Source organism: Bombyx mori, chromosome 13, assembly GCF_030269925.1.
Source record: "Bombyx mori chromosome 13, ASM3026992v2".
NCBI lineage: Eukaryota > Metazoa > Arthropoda > Insecta > Lepidoptera > Bombycidae > Bombyx > Bombyx mori.
Window position 1 is genome coordinate 4,908,185 of NC_085119.1, and position 21,669 is coordinate 4,929,853.

General features: G+C 38.6%; 1 protein-coding gene across 3 annotated transcripts in view; it reads left to right on the forward strand.

The window, feature by feature from the left end:
- Nucleotides 1-21,597, forward strand: part of LOC101742641 (synaptotagmin-5) — a 53,784-nt gene extending 32,187 nt beyond the window's left edge. The window contains exons 1-9 of one of the 3 annotated variants that reach the window (XM_062671728.1): nt 3,303-3,477; nt 4,999-5,246; nt 8,732-8,878; nt 12,410-12,642; nt 15,666-15,898; nt 16,841-17,048; nt 17,692-17,918; nt 18,571-18,716; nt 19,943-21,597. In XM_062671728.1, coding sequence (XP_062527712.1) covers nt 5,091-5,246; nt 8,732-8,878; nt 12,410-12,642; nt 15,666-15,898; nt 16,841-17,048; nt 17,692-17,918; nt 18,571-18,716; nt 19,943-20,089 — 1,497 coding nt within the window. In that variant the 5' untranslated portion in view covers nt 3,303-3,477; nt 4,999-5,090 and the 3' untranslated portion in view covers nt 20,090-21,597. Of the gene's footprint in view, nt 1-3,302; nt 3,478-4,911; nt 5,247-8,731; nt 8,879-12,409; nt 12,643-15,665; nt 15,899-16,840; nt 17,049-17,691; nt 17,919-18,570; nt 18,717-19,942 lie in introns of those variants that run through there. The other 2 variants (XM_021349196.3, XM_012691968.4) reach the window with 2 other exon arrangements.
- Nucleotides 21,598-21,669: the final 72 nt, after the last annotated feature.

Below are 21,669 nucleotides of genomic sequence, written 5' to 3' on the forward strand. Positions count from 1 at the left end.
CCGCTTCAAATTGTCCGATGATATTAGGGAACTCCTTAGAGCTAAGAACGCCTCGATACGCGCCTACGACAGGTATCCTACCGCGGAAAATCGTATTCGAATGCGTGCCCTACAACGCGACGTAAAGTCTCGCATCGCCGAAGTCCGAGATGCCAGATGGTCTGATTTCTTAGAAGGACTCGCGCCCTCCCAAAGGTCTTACTACCGCTTAGCTCGTACTCTCAAATCGGATACGGTAGTAACTATGCCCCCCCTCGTAGGCCCCTCAGGCCAACTCGCGGCGTTTGATGATGACGAAAAAGCAGAGTTGCTGGCCGATACATTGCAAACCCAGTGCACGCCCAGCACTCAATCCGTGGACCCTGTTCATGTAGAATTAGTAGACAGTGAGGTAGAACGCAGAGTCTCCTTGCCACCCTCGGATGCGTTACCACCCGTCACCCCGATGGAAGTTAAAGACTTGATCAAAGACCTACGTCCTCGCAAGGCTCCCGGTTCCGACGGTATATCCAACCGCGTTATTAAACTTCTACCCGTCCAACTCATCGTGATGTTGGCATCTATTTTCAATGCCGCTATGGCGAACTGTATCTTTCCCGCGGTGTGGAAAGAAGCGGACGTTATCGGCATACATAAACCCGGTAAACCAAAAAATCATCCGACGAGCTACCGCCCGATTAGCCTCCTCATGTCTCTAGGCAAACTGTATGAGCGTCTGCTCTACAAACGCCTCAGAGACTTCGTCTCATCCAAGGGCATTCTCATCGATGAACAATTCGGATTCCGCACAAATCACTCATGCGTTCAGCAGGTGCACCGCCTCACGGAGCACATTCTTGTGGGGCTTAATCGGCCAAAACCGTTATACACGGGAGTTCTCTTCTTTGACGTCGCAAAAGCGTTCGACAAAGTCTGGCACAACGGTTTGATTTTCAAACTATTCAACATGGGTGTGCCGGATAGTCTCGTGCTCATCATACGGGACTTCTTGTCGAACCGCTCTTTTCGATATCGAGTCGAGGGAACCCGCTCCTCCCCACGACCTCTCACAGCTGGAGTCCCGCAAGGCTCTGTCCTTTCACCCCTCCTATTTAGCTTATTCGTTAACGATATTCCCCGGTCGCCGCCGACCCATTTAGCTTTATTCGCCGACGACACGACTGTTTACTATTCCAGTAGAAACAAGTCCCTAATCGCGAAGAAGCTTCAGAGCGCAGCCCTAGCCCTAGGACAGTGGTTCCGAAAATGGCGCATAGACATCAACCCAGCGAAAAGTACTGCGGTGCTATTTCAGAGGGGAAGCTCCACACGGATTTCCTCCCGTATTAGGAGGAGGAATCTCACACCCCCGATTACTCTCTTTAGTCAATCAATACCCTGGGCCAGGAAGGTCAAGTACCTGGGCGTTACCCTGGACGCATCGATGACATTCCGCCCGCATATAAAATCAGTCCGTGACCGTGCCGCGTTTATTCTCGGTAGACTCTACCCCATGATCTGTAAGCGGAGTAAAATGTCCCTTCGGAACAAGGTGACACTTTACAAAACTTGCATAAGGCCCGTCATGACTTACGCGAGTGTGGTGTTCGCTCACGCGGCCCGCACACACATAGACACCCTCCAATCCCTACAATCCCGCTTTTGCAGGTTAGCTGTCGGGGCTCCGTGGTTTGTGAGGAACGTTGACCTACACGACGACCTGGGCCTCGAATCAATTCGGAAATACATGAAGTCAGCGTCGGAACGATACTTCGATAAGGCTATGCGTCATGATAATCGCCTTATCGTAGCCGCCGCTGACTACTCCCCAAATCCTGATCATGCAGGAGCCAGTCACCGTCGACGCCCTAGACACGTCCTTACGGATCCATCAGATCCAATAACCTTTGCATTAGATGCCTTCAGCTCTAATAATAGGGGCAGGCTTAGGGACCCCGGTAACCGTACTCGTCGAACTCGACAAAGAGGTCGACGTGCAACCTAACCCATGCATCAGCCCGCTGAGTTTCTCGCCGGATCTTCTCAGCGGGTCGCGATTCCGATCCGGTAGTAGATTCATTCGCGAAACAATTGCTCTTGAGTTGTTAGGTCTCCTTCGGAGGCGCTCGGGCAGTTGTTAGCAAATCCCACCCCTCCTGGCTGAGCCTTTGCTCGCCCACCTGTCCTGGTGAAACTGGAAAGGCCTTCGGGCCACCAGTAATCCTTCAATCATAAAAAAAAAAAAAAAAAAACATTTACTGTGTTTCAGCCGTTTCCTTAATTAAATTCCTATTTCATCAAGTAAATACTAGTGTAATTACTTATAATAATTATACTCGTGTATCAAAGAAATGCCGGCTAGAAGCCTTTTGTCTTACTTTCCATTGCAGATACAATATGTCCCATTTCAGTTCACCTACATACTTAATGGCAACTCATTACGTGAAATCCCAGTTTCCGTAACCTGCGAGCTACGATTAAACAGACCGGTATATTAGAAAATAGTTTCTGTAACTGATAGTTCTGCAATTCAATGGTAATTAATTAAACTTAAGGTTGTTTTTGCTTTTTTTATTGCTTATATGGTTGGAGGAGCTCACAGCCCAGTGATTACTGGAGCAAATAGACATCTACAACGTAAAAGCGCCATCCACCTTGAGATATAAGTTCTAAGGTCTCAAGTATACTTACAACGGCTGCCCCACCCTTCAAACCGAAACGCATCACTGCTTCACGGCAGAAATAGGCAGGGTGGTGGTACCTACCCGCGCGGACTGACAAGAGGTCCTACCACCAGTCACTCTCGGTATAGTTACTACGGCCTGTGTCCATCGATCGCTTTAATCTATGTCCATACCACTCGTGAAGTTGTGGAAAATATGTCGTTTTTGTATTTATGATCAATCAATTGCGAAATATGAGAGAAAAAAAAGAAAAGTGTGTGTGTGTGTGTGCAAGTCACACACGGTAGAAGTGAAACTTATAAATAACCCACTACACAGGAGCATACATATGGACAATATTTAGTAGACGATAGTGGGGATGCTACGATGAGTCGCAGAAAGAGGAGACCGAGAACGTCTAATGTGTTCCATCTCATTCTCTCGCCGGCTGAATCCTATACATCTATGTGTTTGTGTCTCTATGGACTTATTTTTTCGTTTCATCGAGTTTGAAATCAGAACGATTCTAAAGAAGTTTCACTTCAAAAAATCCATTAGTAAATTTTTACGTTAGGCGCCTTTTAGTGGTAGGGCGGATTTAGGGTGAAGTAGCAGCGCGGGCAACACTCCGAACCCGGGCGGCGGCAGTGTGCGCGAGCCTTCTGCCGCGCCGATCGCTTCTCGGGGTCATTCCATTGACAGTGACCGTTTCACAGCCACAGAAGCTTCATTATTACTTATACGTGTTTAATATAACATAGTGATTCGCTATTCTCCGATCTCGAGTTGAAAATAATCGCATAGTCATTTAACAATCGCGACGGAAGTGATACCCGTGTGAGATTAATTACGAATTACTTTCCATTAATTATATGTTTTCAGTCGAAAACTAACGCATTAAAATTTCGATCGAATTGTAATTACGGGCTTTCTCTCTCTCTTAGAATTATTACTGCAGTGTTTTGTAGAAAATTAGTCAATAATTAAATTGTCTGCGAGTATGTGTAGTAGTGTATATCAAAACATCATAATGAACACTTATTATTTGATCTCCTTTTAAGTATTCAATTCAATTAATAATAAATTCGTCTGCGCTATTCGCGCTGTACGAATTTAGCGAATGTAGCTGTAAAGATAATCACGACATCACGAGGCGGTTTAAAATTTAAATAAGCCCCTAAACTCGTCGGAATAACATCTGTCGTGGGAAAGATTCTGAAGCAACAGTTAGCCCTATATCCAGGGGTCGGCCTCGTAAAAATATTTTGCGTGTTCTCGTTCGCAGCTTCCGAAAATTACGTGTTAACTCGACACACGGGCTTAGTGACATCATTTCTGCGATTTCTGTAGCTTTTTACCTCGCGTATTCCGAACGCCTCGCTCCTTCATTTTTAATTTATAAAACGGTCTCCATAAATAAACCCGCTAACTGGCACTTCCTCGCGTAATTAAAATGCTGTCATAGAATAATTGGATTTATGATGCTCTGAGAAACGTCGACTAGTTTCTTCGGGAAAATTATTTTCATTAAGTCCTGCGCGCAGTTAAATGAAATGCAAATTTTCTTAGTGGGCACAAATGCGTGCTACACCAAACCAAATAATAATAACAATATGTAATAATTATGTAATGTGTGAAGAGAATTCTTTCGAAGACTGTCCTTGAGCGCAAAAGTCGATTTCACTAAATAAATAACGTGATATGCCTCAAAGCACTCGTAGGAACAATTTTTTGAACTTTCTACGTTGAAGTAAGCTCACTTGCCCATATAAATATTAAACCAGATGTACCGCGGTTAATTTTGTTTGGGCGTTGTATCGCAACTGGAGCCTATCGATTTGAATGCGATTGAATTGACATTTGTAAGCCGTCGTTAACACGTCGGCCTAGATTCGCCAATATAACATCAAAAACATGTGGACCGGAACTAGGGCGAAAATTTATAGATTTTCTGCGTGTGGGGGTACACGTCGGCAACGTATGTCATTAGGCATCGCGATGTATGCAATGTAAACAAACATCCGCCTCTGAGGGCGTAGTACTCGAGCACGCGGCGTAGTATTGACGCGGCGCCCACGCAGGGCAAGCTCCGTCTGTGACCCCTAAATCACCGACCCGCCGTCTCGGTTGCTTTCAAACAAATAATATGTGTCGTCTTTAATCAACAACTAAAATTAGCAGTACTTTTTAAAAAAAAAACGGTATTTTTTAGGTTTTTTTTCTAACATCCTCGTGACATCGACTGTGTTTTTCGCGTAGCGTTGTCCCTGTTATATGGTCCAGAATTACTTTTTAATTTCTGCTTAAGAAATAGGCAGCTTTAATTATTTTTTCCACTAACCATTCATATTAACAGGACGAACACTGGAACTGAGAGTAAAATGTTTGATTAAAACTGTCCAGAGACAATTGTGTTTTGCTTTACAAATGAAGTGTTAAGTGTACACGATGAGTGGACTGGGTCCTCCTGGTGTTTGGGCGGCGCAGAAGAGGTTAGAGTCATGGGCGCGGGCTGCCAGAGAGAGAACCTCAAGCGCCAGCAGCGGCCAGAGTCATAATTCGACTGACAGCTTCGGCGATGACAAGTCCCATGGAAGTCCAAGTGTATGTTGACTCACTAAGCCCCTTTTTTACCCGAAATCTTTGAAACTTTGTAACTTAAGTAGCGTTTAACGTTGGGCACCAACTAATGATGCCCAACAACAACAAACAACAAATAATTAGAAGTCATCGTGGCATAAAGGATACGACGTCCGGAGCATTCGTGTTGAGCGATGCACCGGTGTTCGAATCTCAGGCGGGTACCAATTTTTCTAATGAAATACGTACTCAACAAATGTTCACGATTTACTTCCACGATGAAGGAATAACATCGTGTAATAAAAATCAAACCCGCAAAATTATAATTTGCCTAATTACTGGTGGTAGGACCTCTTGTGAGTCCGCGCGGGTAGGTACCACTACCCTGCCTATTTCTGCCGTGAAGCAGTAATGCGTTTCGGTTTGAAGGGCGGGGCAGCCGTTGTAACTATACTGAGACCTTAAAACTTATGTCTCAAGGTGGGTGGTGCATTTACGTTGTAGATGTCTATGGGCTCCAGTAACCACTTAACACCAGGTGGGCTGTGAGCTCGTCCACCCATCTAAGCAATAAAGAAAAAAATGTTGGTGAATGTCAAAAATATAAATTGGCAACAAAAGGTCCAATAACCTGAGTGACGAATAATTTACCATAAAAGGGTTATTGATAGAACTCAACTTACGAGTAATTTGATTTAGACAATAGAATTTGCTGCAAACTACTCTAAAAACAACAAAATAACAAATATTTTGAGGTAATTAATAGATATTTTGTAGTAATTTATAGTTTCTAATATATTTATATATTTTTATGCAGTCACATTTTTTTAATAAAAATATAAATCATTTAGCAGGCGCCTCTCCGCTTTCGTTAATAAAACTGTACGTATCAGCTGTTTTTCTTATATTACCTAACGTGTAGTGCAAAAATGATTTTTACCATATTTTTTCATTGACGATTCTTTTTTATATCGTATCACGGATCACCAGAACTTTTACTTATCGCCTTTTTATGGAAAAAAAAATACTTATTCCCGACATTTACTATCATAAACCAGTCGTAAAAATGTAAATAACAAAGTAATAGAGTACGTTTATTATATATCCGGTATTTTTATGAATTATGTAAAAAGCACTTCTTAACTACTTAGATGTAGCTTAGACCTTGGAATAAGTCGAAACCGGTATATATTTCCAGGAAAACTATTTAAACATCCGAGTGAGTTTCTATTGGTGACATCCATTCAAATTGTTAAATCGATTATTCATGTTAAAGTAAGATTGGGCTTTTTTTTTTACTGCTTTGATGTTTGGACGAGCTCACAGTCCACCTGATGTTAAGCGGTTACTGGAGCCCATGGACATCTACGACGTAAATGCGCCACCCACCTTGAGATATAAGTTCTAAGATCTCAGTATAGTTACAACGGCTGCCCCACCCTTCAAACCGAAACGCATTACTGCTTCACGGCAGAAATAGGCAGGGCGGTGGTACCTACCCGCGCGGACTCACAAGAGGTCCTACCACCAGTAATTACGCAAATTATAATTTTGCGGGTTTCACTTTTATTACATGTTATTTCTTCACCGTGGAAGTCAATCGTGAACATTTGTTGAGTACGTATTTCATTAGAAAAATTGGTACCCGCCTGCGGGATTCGAACACCAGTGCATCGCTTCAACACGAATGCACCGGACGTCTTATATTTTAGGCCACGACGACTTCTAGGCACAACTAGTTATGAAAAATTGGCAAATACTTGTATACTTGAAAGCCGCTCCGTGGACGAAGCTTTTATCCTGCAGTTGTAGGGGACTTTATTCAGTAAGCTCCTTATGTTATTAGGACTCGGTTTTATATAACACTCAGCTTTATTGTTGAGAAGTTCAACTTTAAGTTTCGAGATTTTTTTGCTGTATTATTCAGCTCATTTTTTTTTTAAAAAGTCGTTGAATTTGAAGTACACTTAGGTAAGTAGGGCGTATGGTATATTAGGGTAGTTACTGAGTTATTAGTGACAGCTGTATTTTTTAAAGGGGAACATAAATTGCCCGTAAACAGTACCCTACTAAAAACATTCTCGTTTTTAAGATTTAGTCCATTATGGAAGACGTTCATAGTTTTCTAAAGTGGAATGGAATGACATGAAATTCATATCTGCCTCAGAACCGTCATGGTGACATGCCTCTATACGAGTACACCGAACGTTTTCTCTAATGGCTACGCATTCTTCAAAGCGAAGTGCTATTTGCATATTGTATATTCCAGAATTGCACTTATATTTGTTACTGCACATACCTCGGACTATTGCTATACCAATATTTAATACTGTATAATCCTCTTAATACTGTATAATCTATTATGTATGTCTGTTGTATGTATGTATATGTGTATATATGTATATGTATATGTGATTTTGTATATATGTATATATATACTTTTTTTTTATGTATTCGTAACTTAATATAAATTTCATTGCACCTACCACTATTCACTCTGCACTACCTTTGGTTGACTGGTAGAGAATGCCTTAGGCATTAAGTCCGCCAATGTACATTTTACATGAAGTGTAATTAATAAATAAAAATAAATAAATATTTGGTCGACTAGAAGAGTACGCCCATTAAATCCTAGGTACAATGTTTTAAGCATAAACTATAAATTAAGTTGTACACACATTATTTCACGGTGCGTTGGTTGTATCAAACCTTTACTAAGCTTAATAGCTTAGCGTTAAAATTACACTTACTTTAATTGCTAATTGAGTTTTTTTAAATTTAAAAAGCAAACGTAATTCAAATCCTTTACACTGGTTTTTACTTGTGGTAGGACCTATTTTGAGTCCATATGCGTAGGTACCACCACCCTGACTATTTCTGCTGTGAAGCAGTAATGCGTTTCGGTATAAAGCAGCTGTTGTAACTATACGGAGACCTTGGACTCATATCTCAAAGTGGTTGGCGGCATTTACGTTGTAGATGTCTATGGGCTCCAGTAAACACTTAACACTAGGTATGAGCTCGCTTAGCCATCTAAGCAAAAAAATAAAAACGTACAGATAAAGTAAAACTATTGCTCTCTTTTATCGCCGTGTGTATTTTAACATATACTAGCAGATGACAGATGATAAATTGTGTTTTTTAGAAATTATATTTAAATACGAATTACATATTGATAAAATAATGCAATATGAATAATATTTTTCGATCTTACTGACAGAATAATAATAAAATGTGAACTGGCTATTTAAACAAAATTATCGATAAAATTAATTATTGAAAACACGAATAAAACAACATTTTCTAAAAATAAATCATAGCTAGATCGATTTATCGCCCCCGATATTCCCTGTATACTAAATTTTATGAAAATCGTTGGAGCCGATTCCGAGAATCAGATTGTATAGTTATATATTTATATACAAGAATTTCTCTTTTAAAGATATAAGATAATACTTGTTTTATAACAGCAACTTATATTTTTTGAAATATTTTATTTTTTATCGCAGGAGATGTTGATTTCGAAAGAGCAGTGCCGTGTTCAGCCGTTGAATTCGGACACTCGGGCTGCAACTTCTCTACCACATGCAAGACTCACCAGGACACCATCCATATCATCTCAAAGTAGTTTGGACAGTGCCACTTCAAGAGCCACTGTGAGTATACGAAAGCACCTTGTTGTTCAGGCGATGAGATTCAGTTGCATTACTGCTGAATGAAGGGGACAACTAGAATTTGGAACTAAATCGACTAAATAACTCGTATCTCTATTGTACCAATACTTGTAATTATTTTCGCATACTCTATATTAGTGCAATGTTGATAGAAAATTTATCAAAAAGGACTTTAGGACCAAACGATATCATTATAGTTTTATGGAAACGACTATTTTGCCCGACTTTTAATTTGATCATAAGAATTTTGAAAAGTTCTAATAATTAACTGTGGTTTAACACTGGACTGAAATTATGTTATTCTGTCACTTTATGTATCGAGTCTCTTAAAAAAAGCAGTGGCGAAGATTCCCTTGGAAACAGGGCGTAAATCCATAGATTCGTGGCCAAACAGATTAAAAACCCGTGTAAAAGCCAAACGTGGCCATTTCGAATTGAATAGGTATTTTTTTTATTTTTTGCTGAGACTTTATTAAACATGCAGGTATAAATTTTAATAATATTACATTACTTCATTTAAAAAAATGCATTTTCATTTGTAATAGAACTTATGGCTGGACTAGGTACACAATAAACACAGTTTTTAGGAAAGTTTCACCTCTATCACACCTGTATAGCTCTCCTTGTGTGGTTTGATGTACAAACTCACTGAGTTAAAAGCTCGTCTTTGCACATGCCGTTTTGTAGTGTAAAATGTATTACACTTTTATGAAAACAATAAAACATAAACAAGAATAAATAAAACACAACAAGTGCACAATAAAAACGTAAAAAAAGTATCGAATAAATTGAGGAAAAAAATTTAGTTCGAAGCGCACTTAAATTCTTGTTGCCCTACAAATTAATCTGAAACATCACAAGAGATCTCGGAGCTGGCAAACTGCATACTGAATCAGTCGACCGAAAACACAGACAGAAAGAAAATTCTCATGCTTGCTCATATTTAATTCCTTTTGCAACGAACAGAGAATGGCCATTTGAATCGTCTAGTGCCGGGGGAATATTTATAATGGATTGTTCACGACTGCAATGACTTTCACAAAGCTTAATAACGATCCTGCTTTGTACAAACTATTTTTGTTCTAATACAACAATTATAAATGACAGTACTGTGTAAATAGATAACGGGAAATAGCGGTCACTCGATGTTAACCTCTTTTCGATAACCGTTAATTACAAAAGATAATTGTGGCCTATTCATTTACGGGTCAGTTTGGTTCGCGAACAGATTTTTGTTTTAATCGGTTTAACTTTCTCAAACTTTTACTTTAATAATCGTAAAGTTAGAACGTTAAAGTTAGGCAGAAAGGCACGTAGACTTAAATGTATAATTTAATGCTATTATCTGCACAAAGCGGCATTTATATTGAGTAATTTCTGGCAAATACAACTTCACAACGCCATTACCAGATCCTAATTACAGATAAACTCCATTTGACTGGTTCGAACGCTCTGATCGTGACTACGCACGCGACACGATGCGGATTGAAAATATACATTAGAATCCACTTTAGAACAGTGCCAGGCACCAAGAAATGTAGGTAATAATCGACACCTCGATTCATTCATCAACTGGCCACGTAAAGTGCGAAGAGGCTATATTAATGTATATCGGGTTTTCTAATCTGAACTCACGTCAAATAATAGTTGGTATAGGTAATATTGGAAACCTATATCGGTACGCTCCATTTACTTTACCGTTGTGACTATACTGAGACCTTAGAACTATATCTCAAGATGTGTGGCGCATTTACGTTGTAGATGTCTATGGGCTCCAGTAACCACTTAACATCAGGTGGGCTGTGAGCTCGTCCGCAAATCTAAGCAATAAAAAAAAATAAAAAAAAAATCTTTAAAATAAATGGGTAGGTACCTTAAATTAGGAAGGTACGATCGCAGAAATCGAAGCGATTTCTGAATGGACTTAAAAACAATAGGTATTTTCGTGTCCTACCTTATCCACTGTAATTATAAAACTCTTAAGAATGTTTTATGTCGTACCCTTGTTGTCCTCAAATACGGCTGGAAATAACGTCATGACAGCTTTGAGAATAGAAGCCTATGAGCTTCTAGTTCGAGAATAAACAATATTTCAGAGGTGCATTCTTTTCCTTGAGGCTTGCACACTTACAACGCGCGTGTCTAATCTACGAAAACCTGATAGTAACAAGTTTTTTTCTGACTTGAATAATGATTGCCAAGTCTTTGAATTTGAATATATTATACACCATTTTATTTACAGTATTTATACTTATGATAAACTAGCGACCCGCCCTCGCTTCGCTTCGGAAACATTAAAACACACATGAAACCTAAAAATTTAAATAAAAAATAAATATAAAAAAGTAGCCTATGTTCATCAGGGACAATGTCGGCTTCTAATGGAAAAAGAATTTTTCAAATCGGTCCAGTAGTTTCGGAGCCTATTCGAAACAAACAAACAAACAAATCTTTCCTCTTTATAATATTAGTATAGATGACTAATACGGTTGAAGCACGGTTAAAAATTGGTTTGCGATGACTCGAATAAGTTAGCATTATTTGCAAAAGTTCTATTATGTAGGATACAAGATTCCGTGCGATAAGCTTTTATTGATTTTATTATTAAAGAACACTTTCTCGAAATAGAGTCTATACTAATATATAAATCTACAGTGGTTTTTACAGATGTTCCGTTTTAATACTGAACCATGCATCCGATTGACTTGAAATTTGGTTTCCATGTAGATAATACATGTACTTAATGGAATAATTTGCGCTGGGCCTCGGTTCGAAAACTATGTCACATGAAAACATCTGTCAAGGCTTTAATGAGCAAGAATTCCACATGACCACGACTGTTCTGCCAAGAGCAACCGATTATGATGATGAATGGATAGGCTAATATTTATATGAGTGTTGGACTCCCTGATAATAATGACAATAAATAATATTGTTATTTTTAAATGCCCAGCAAAGCGGGCGAGTACGGCTAGTCTCTTAGAAATCTGTAAAACATCTAAACCGATTATTTTACATTTTGGTAAGTTGAAAACGTGCAGGTATATCTTTTTAATCTGCCTATATATTCCGAAAATTACACAACTCTACAAAAAAAATCGTTCTTTGTCCTACTAATACTAATACTAGGTTTTTCCGGTTAATTATTCGCAAAAACGAAAATAAAATACCCTTTTTTGGTATAAAGTTTACTTTTGTGATAGTTATAGTAATAATACACATTTTTCAATTTTTTTATTAATTTTAATATTTTCAAAAAAACCGCGCTATGAGAGTGGGGTATTTACGTTTACACAGTGGCACTAGATGGCACTCGAGTCATAAACAACGATCAGGTGTTTTGTGCAAGCCCAGAAAAACTTAAAATGTCACGAAAGCGTAAATACGATGCTGACGCATTTTGTTTCGTATACGGTCAATTTATTAAAGTTCAAAAGCAAACTGTTTCATGCCATGTATTTTATGACTTGCAATCAAAGTCAAATTTGGTGTTACCTGTGTTATCTTCAACAGAGTCATCGTGGTTCGTCGCCTGCAATTCGGACGTTCGCTCCTGACGGTCGTACTCTTGAAGCCGGAGGTGTGAACGTGCCGAGATCACCGTCGCCTTTGCGTGCTGCTTCATTGGACGTCCGTGCAGCTCCTCTAGCTCATGGGTCACTAGCATCTTTGGCAGACTCGCCAGCGCCACCAAGCCCGAGACATGCCCCGCCTAGATGTCTGTCGCCTTTGTTGATGCCACCAAGGTATATTAAATAAAATAAATTTGACTAACTTTTAATAGACGAGGTCGTGGCCTAAAGGATAAGAAACCTGATATATGCGACTAAAAGGAATATTGCTAGCTGGTATTTTCGTCGCCTTTGTTGATGCCACCAAGGTATATAAAATAAAATACATTTGACTAACTTATATTAGACGAGGTCGGGGCCTAAAGGATAAGAAACCTGATATATGCGACTAAAAGGAACATCATTTGGTATTTTTTTAATATCTCGATAGGATGTTTATCTATAAGATCCTCTAACAAATATTGATTAAAAATACGATTGTTTACATTTTATAATGATGGAAATAAATTGTTTGCGTAGCGATCGAAATTCAACCATAATTACTGAAAAGTTAAGATTTAAATCAATTTCATAAATTCTCTCTTTTGTTTTGTTAACGTCGTGTCTTTTTTCTTGTAAATATAAAAATTGCTTCCATTTATTTGTTGATACTCCTCAATAGGTTATGTACAAAAAATCGGTTGACAATCATATTTTATGTATTGAAATTTATACTGAGTTGTTTTACCTTTGCCTATTTATAAATAGATGTTGACATTTAATTATGAGTATACAAAAATTGTTTTTGTCTATTCAATAAAATTTGCATATAATCTGAGATAACATTCGTAGATATTCGAAAATATTGATCGTTCTATATGTTGTTATAATAATATGTTGATTAATCCATAATATTGATTACTCACATGTATCTCTGTTTAACTTTTTTTTTGTAATGTTATAATCATATATAAAAAATTTTTTATTGCTTTGATGGGTGGACGAGCTCACAGCCTACTTTGTGTTAAGTGGTTACTGGAGCCCATAGACATCTACAACGTAAATCCGCCACCCACCTTGAGATATAAGTTCTAAGGTCTCAAGTATAGTTACAACGGCATAACACAATATCAGATGAATATAGTACGAATTCTGAAGCAGCATCAAGTATTTCTATCGCAAACTTACCAATTTTAATTTACAAATAGAATGTCTGGTGAATGTTAATGCAAAAGAAAAATAAATAAGACTTCTGGATTTAATCTAATACAGAACGTAGAGTCCGAGAGTGAAAGAGATTTAGTGTAATCCATGCGGCTCGGTTATAGGTTCCAATTACTTAGTGCGTCGAACCACATCTGTTGCCTTCAGCCCGTCCCCGACGATAAACAATTAAATAAACTGAACTTGTTCATAAATTCTAAGCGCGGTCACTGGCCGTTTATTAATTTAATTTTTACAATTTGCATCTGCATTATAGGTAAGGAATTTTCAATTTATTGTTATACGTTGACTGATGTATGCAAATATTTTCGAATTCAGATCAACGAAAATGAAATTACTTATTATGGTATCTGCGAATTTTATGAATTGTGAATTTGAAATATTTTAATGGTTGTAAAGCGTGTATTACTGGTATTTTTACTGGTGGTAGGATCTCTTGTGAGACCGCGCGGGTAGGTACCACCGACCTGCCTATTTCTGCCGTAAAGCAGTAATGCGTTTCGGTTTGGAGGGTGCGGCAACCGTTGCAACTATACTTGACACCTTAGAACTTATATCCCAAGGTGGGTGGCGCATTTACGATGTAGATGTCTATGGGCTCCAGTAACCACTTAACACCAGATGGGCTGTGAGCTCGTCAATCCATCTAAGCAATAAAAAATAAAAAATAAATTTAATTTAAATTTAATTTTTATTTTTTTTTGCCACGTACCATCCGGCTATGGAATGAGCTCCCCTCTACGATGTTTCCCGAGCGCTATGACATGTCTTTCTTCAAACGAGGCTTGTGGATAGTATTAAGCGGTAGGCAGCGGCTTGGCTCTGCCCCTGGCATTGCTGAAATCCATGTGCGACGGTAACCACTCACCATCAGGTGGGCCGTATGCCCGTCTGCCTACAAAGGCAATATAAAAAAAGAAAAAAAAAACCCGCCCCACCATCATGCTTAATATTGCCGCTAAGTAATAGTGCGCTTTAGTTATGAGACAGTCGATATACAATTGAGACTACGACCTCATGTATCAAGTTGGGTGGGTGACGTTCAAATCGTAATGGCCACTTTACACTTCTTAGTACCAGAGTCGGGGTATTTACACCAGGACAACCGTAAAGACGTCGAGCATTATTAGAAATGAAACCCGGAATAACATAAACAAACTAAGTTTGATTTACTGAACATACTTTTTCATAAATAATAGATTATCGAAATATAATAACAGTCTCTTCCCTTATCTATATGAAGATTCGGGTTTTTGGTCCAAGTCACCTCAGGCTACTTCAAGTGCTTATTTTGATAATCATTTCTCACTTTGTAGTTTTCACAAAACTGTCACAATTCATGCTCATTTTTTTAAATGAATTATATGTTATCTTCCTTGGTTGTTTCTTTGGTGAACCAGAATTAGTGCTTCTGCTATGTTTCCCAACTCTTCAACGCAATTAGCATTAAATACAGTGCTGAATCAACATAATATTGACAACAGCTAGTAGGCAGCGGCTTGGCTCTGACCCTGGCATTGCTAATGTCTATGGACGACGGTAACCACTCACCATCAGGTGGGCCGTATGCTCGTCTTCCTACAAGGGCAATAAAACAAAACTCTAATATAATTAATCCGGGTAAAGTAAGATAGATTTTGAAATTAACTATTCGCATATTATATACAATCTATTATCTATTCTATTATCTCTATATATAAAAATGAATTACTTTTCGTTAGTCTCGCTAAAACTCGAGAACGGCCGGACCGATTTGGCTAATTTTGATCTTGAATTATTTGTGGAAGTCCAGAGAAGGTTTAAAAGGTAGATAAATATGAAATTGCTCGGAATTAAATAAAAATAACAATATTGTTTTGCCTTTTTTTTTTAGTTTATTTTATACAAAATTTTATTTCTTTTATTTATCGATTGAGGCACTACGAAGTCTGCCGGGTCAGCTAGTATTATATACAAATCTATTATTAAACTAAGGTCATCCTCAATTACCACAGACGAATAGACCGGAGCAATTCGCTGGTGGAGAGCAGCAGCGGTGCAGGACCACTGAGTCCAGGAGCCGGAGCAGCTGTTAGTGCTCTGGGAGCACTTCAACCTGATCTCTACACTAAGAGGGAGGCGCCTCTCGTGATAGAGCTCGAAGGGCTGGGACCTTCGCTTGGAAGACTACACTTACGCTTGAAATATGACTTCGATAGATCCGATCTGGAAGTTCATCTTATTGAAGGTTTGTTGTTTTTAGTATACAAAAACAATTCCTCACGTAGACAATGGTTTTTTTCTTTCTTTTTATTGCTTAGTTGGGTGGATGTGCTCGTAGCCCACCTGGTGTAGGTGATTACTGGAACCCATAGACATCTATATGAGATATGAGTCTAAGGTCTCCGTATAATTACAACGGCCGCCCCACCCTTCAAATCGAAACGCATTACTGCTCCATGGCAGAAATAGGCAGGGTGGTGGTACCTACCCGTGTGGACTCACAAGAGGTCCTACCACCAGTAAAATTATCAATCACGAAATTACAATAACAATTAGTTAGTTACTGGGTACTCTTTTGTAATTTCGCATCGAGTGATTGGTCGTGCGATCATGGAGATATGTTGGTGCTACGGCAAATTAAAAACACACTTTCAAAACAAAACAAGCATAGTAAAAATTATAGGTACACGTAATATTTATGCGATATATGTAAGTGGGGGTAAACGACCTTACACTGATAGATAGATACACACCTGCTTGCTACTACCTAGACATTTGGTTGGGTTTAAGGATTGAATAGTTGTTATACAAATCAACTCCGACCGACAGAGCTGGTGGTCGTGGCGCCACCGACCGCCGGTCTGGTGTCCCGAGGGGGAGGGTGATGGAAGAGATGTGCTCCGCACTAAACGCTTCACTTTCCCCCTTTTGCCTTTTCATGAGTTCTGTCTCATGCGAGGTTTGGACGTTGGTTGTTAAGCGACAGGAGTTTTAGTCAGTTCGACTCTGACACACCCCGCCCGCCATCCCCAGTGAAGGGCGGAGGTCCGGCGATTTCCTCCTGACAAAAAAATAAATAAATAAAACATACAAAACAACTGAGCATTCGACCTTATGCCTCTCACTATGTACACATGACAAAAGTCTAATAAACAAATAATACTTAAATGCAATTTCACGTTTTCAGCCCATGACCTGGCAGGATACGAAGCAGGCGGGTTCAATGACCCCTACGTCCGCGTCAGTCTCCTACCTGAAGTAGACACCCGCGTACGACAAACCCCAGTCCACAGGAACGAGGCGAATCCGTTCTTTGACCAGCATTTCAAGTTTCCCGTCTCGCATGATGAGCTCAGCGATAAAACTCTCCTGCTCCAAGTGTTCGATTATGACAGGCAAGTTTTGTTTTCTAAATAATTTGTCTATAGACTTTTGTAGCCCTTAACTTTATCCTTACTCCACTAGAATCAGCAGCTTGACTGTGCACTTGATATCTCTCACGTCCATTACTGACGGTGAGCCCTCACCGTAAGATGAGATGCATGATCGTCAGCCAACAAAGGCAAAAAATAAAATAGAAACTACATGTAGTATCTGCAATTTTTTTTGGAACGAAGTTCCTTGTGAGTCCATGCGCAGGGGAAATAGCCGGGAAAAAACGTCCGTAACCTAAGGTTTTTATTATTTATCTGTAGTCTTAGTATGATGGCTATAGTGTCAAATATACCTATATAGTCTATAGTCTACGTGATGACGGTTATTATTATTATTCTTATAAATAACTGTTTCTTTGTATATTATTATTATATATTTTTTATAAATCATTGTGAATAAAATAAAGTTCGAAGCTTTGTAAAGTAGTTTTTTTATCAATAAAAAAATCATAATTAAAATGTATACCTACTCGAATAATTATTTTCTATATACCTCGAATAGAACTTAAAATTAATATTGTTATAATAAAAAACTTCGTTCCTATCCGGTGTCCCACGAGACCACACATCTTTTTTTTAATACTTTAAGCTTTTGTTATTACAGATTCTCCCGTAACGAAGTTATGGGTTCGGCTAAGGTTCCGTTATCGCGGGTGGAAGTAGCCGGTGGGGCTGAGGTGTGGGCGGAACTGTCTCGTGAACGACGTCCCCCTGAGGAGCTACAAGAATTGCTGCTGTCATTATCTTATCTACCCTCCGCCGAGAGGCTTACCGTCGTTGTGTTGAAAGCTAGGAATCTTCTACCGCCACAAGAGGGGAAAGAAGCTTTGGGTTAGTTTAAATTAGAAATGACTATTCTCCGACCAGATATTAGCAATACTAGGCGGCGCTGTACGAGAATTATTACTGGTGGTAGGACTACTTGTGAGTCCGCGCGGTTAGGTACCACCGCCCTGCTTATTTCTGCCGTGAAGCAGTAATGCGTTTCGGTTTGAAGGGCGGGGCAGCCGTTGTAACTATACTGAGATCTTAGAACTTATATCTCAAGGTGGGTGGCTCATTCACATTGTAGATGTCTATGGGCTCCAGTAACCACTTAACACCAGGGGGCTGTGAGATCGTCCACCATTCTAAGCAATAAAAAAAGAACCCTCTTGTCGTGGCCGCTGGATACTACATAACATTCTGTAGACCGAATGGTGAACAGTCGACGTTGCTCAAAACACGTCATGGATCCTCCCGATGCATTAACGGTGCTCTTAGGTACCTCAAGCACCGGTCACCGTCCTCGCCGAACCCGTCGCTTGCGACGAAGGGCTCGACAAGCGAATTAACCCATAGACACAGCCCACTGAGTTTCTCGCCGATCTTCTCAGTGGGTCGCGTTTAATTGAACGCACCCGACAGCCAGAGGATACCACACGAGAAAATTCTTTGCACTAATAATAAAGTGAAATTTAAACTCAAAAGTTTTCTGTTCTAGATGTATATGTCAAAGTGTATTTACTGGTGAATGGCAAACGAGTGAAGAAGAAGAAAACTAACAGGAAAGAGATAAATAATCCAGTGTGGAATGAAGCCCTTTCGTTCAGTCTACCCTCAGCTAATCTTCAAGAGGCTTCTATTGAGGTAAAATCAAGATTAACAAAATTGCTAACATCGTTGCACAGTACATGAGTTTCTCAGGTCCAGACTATAAATCATGATAGTATTTTTAACGTTAATTCCTTGATTTCCTCACATGACTATACCGACGATCCATGAACGAAAGAGAACATTGTGCCATTTTAAGTCTGACTAACATGTTACATTTTAAAAATACTGTTCGTTTTTAGAACATATTAGATAAAAATAATAGATGACTATTTTCAAATTTCGCTTGGAGAAGAGCAAATTTAAGGGATATGGAATACCGTGAATGATTAATACCAGAGCAGAAGAATAGGTGATAAAGTGTAACTCTAAAAGCGCAATGTGGAATAGAGCTTACTTCTCCAGGTACTAGGATTAAAATCCACTCCGAGAGCGGTCAGTGCATCGATAAAAAGGGATTATCTAGAATAATTCCTCAAATAACTCTTTTTAAGTAGGCAATGATCAAAACAGCTTGTTTTTATTTAGATTATTCTCCACAATGCTTGGACCAATTAGGACGTGGTTCTCAGTGAGCTTTAGAAGTAAGCATTTGGTGTCATTGATTCGATCTATAATAGTTAAATCGATTGACAAATTATTTCTACTAGTAGTCCCTAGTAGTCGAAATTCGACCGTATTTAATTTAAATTATAAATTTGTACACTATTATGATTCTATTGTCAAAGAATATACTTCTATAATCACAGATTTCGCCAAGACTGCACTTTATTAAATATTTATATTAATTTAAATATTATATTTATATAATTTATATTAAATATTTATATTAATTTAAATATTAATTTAATAAAGACAAACAATATTTAATCTATTCTCAATTTGATCACAGACTTTATGTAATAAGACATTAAACAAAATAGTACCTATACATACGTGTGTGACTTGTGTGTGTCTAGCCTCTCAAGGCTCTCAGCTTAGGTAGGAAAAAAAATAAAAAAGTGTGTGTCCAATACATGGTAATATGTGTAATGTTTTTTATTTATTGATTTAGTGTATTTTTATGGATAGTTTATAAAAAATAGCTTTCTACGCTCCTCTATATTCTCTATAAGTGTGTGAAATTTTATACTCCTCCGTCTGCACAATTTTCGTAAAAAGGGGTACAAAGTTTTTGCTTCACGTATTAATTTATAGATGAGACTACTGTAAGATGACGCAATCCTAAAACAAAAGACCAACGATAATTCATCTCTTTTTAGGTGTGCGTGGTGAGCGGCGGCAGTAGTGGTCTGGTGGTGGGGTGGTGCTGCGTGGGCGCGGCCGAGCCCGCTGCCGAGGGCCGGCACTGGGCACAAATGGCGCACGAGACTCGCAAGGCCGTCGCCATGTGGCACACGCTCAGATAGACTCACAATAAAACATCTCTTACTGCACTTCACTACTCGTTAGTTTACACATGGACACTGTGAGCTTTTTTTTTCTAGAAAGAATATTGCAGGGCACGATGGGCCTCGTCCAATACCACGAAAAATCTTCCCATTGTTCGTACTTCAAAACTTAGACATTTGAGAGAACTGCTTTAAGGGGTTTCTGTGTACAAAGCGCACAAAAAAGATCTACTCTAAAACGGTTTTATAAAGAGCCCTTTTTTTTAAAGCTGGGGAATCTATTTACGGATACCCGGTCGAGGGGGTAACGGACCGGGTTGTCGGACTACAGAGCCTCCAGAGAAAGGGGGGGGGGTGAACAGAAGGACCGGTTCGGGCGCCCCCGCACCCGATACTCGATTATAAAGAGCCCTGCTAGACTACTACTACTAACTACTGACTGACTGATTCTACGTTATCAACGTTAGCAAACTACATATTTCTGCCGAGAAGAAAACGTTCCGGTTTAGAGTCTATCCCATACAATTAATGCTAGTTCTCATGTCTCAATACTGCATACACATGACGTCATCTAGTCTTATCAAAACACCCTATCCACTTAAATCTTTGTTAAAATTAAAATCTAATTACTGTTGCTGTTTACCAACTTTACAAAATGAAACTATACGCAACATCATTGTGCGTGACGCCATTCGTGGCCAAAATAAGCAATGAGCTAGCCGTAATATGATGGTGAAGCTGCATTGCATGAATATTTCGGCAGTGGTGTTTTGATTCTGCTGATGGATGGTAAATTCTTAGAATATCTATCAAAACTTTACTAGGTACCTAAGACATCATTCGTTGTGAATGTTAAGTGTTCGAATTTTCAGATTTATTAATTTATAAATCACATAATTGTTATATCGCTTTTTATCAAAACGTTATTAATTTAAATATACCAGTTTTTGTAGTGAAGTGCAGCAGTAGAGTTTACAATAATAATTATTATTATAAAATGTACTTCTAATTAATATTAACTCTTCACAAACATTGACTATAACACACCCTGCCTTCCTACACTTCGGATAACATCTGTGGGCACATTAGTCCTAATCAAATATTAGATAATATAAAATTTATCGAATTTATCTATCATAATGAAATATTATTAAATTTATTGAAACACCAAAGAATTCTTATGAATTGTTATATTTTTATTGTATTACATATATTGAAAGACATTTGTTAAATAATCGATTAGATTTGTTATTTCAAGAATCGAACAGAAATGCGTTATTTACAAGTGCCCACAGTTTTCCTACGATATAATAAATAAATTTAGCTAAATACCTATCAGTAGTTGTTGATGATAGTCCCCTCTTGAACGGGGCTTTTTATGAATTATATCGAATTTTATTCCAATATAAAAAATATACGTACCTATTTTATCTAATTATATGTATCAGTATGATGAGAAATGTATTTTTCATTTGTATTTTCTTTACAAGTCGTCGTCAATAAAATGTTTATTTGTAAAATTGAAATATCGTTTCATTCACACGTTTCGAAGGACTTTTTTTTTCCTACCTATGCTGATAGCCTTGAGAGGCTATTTC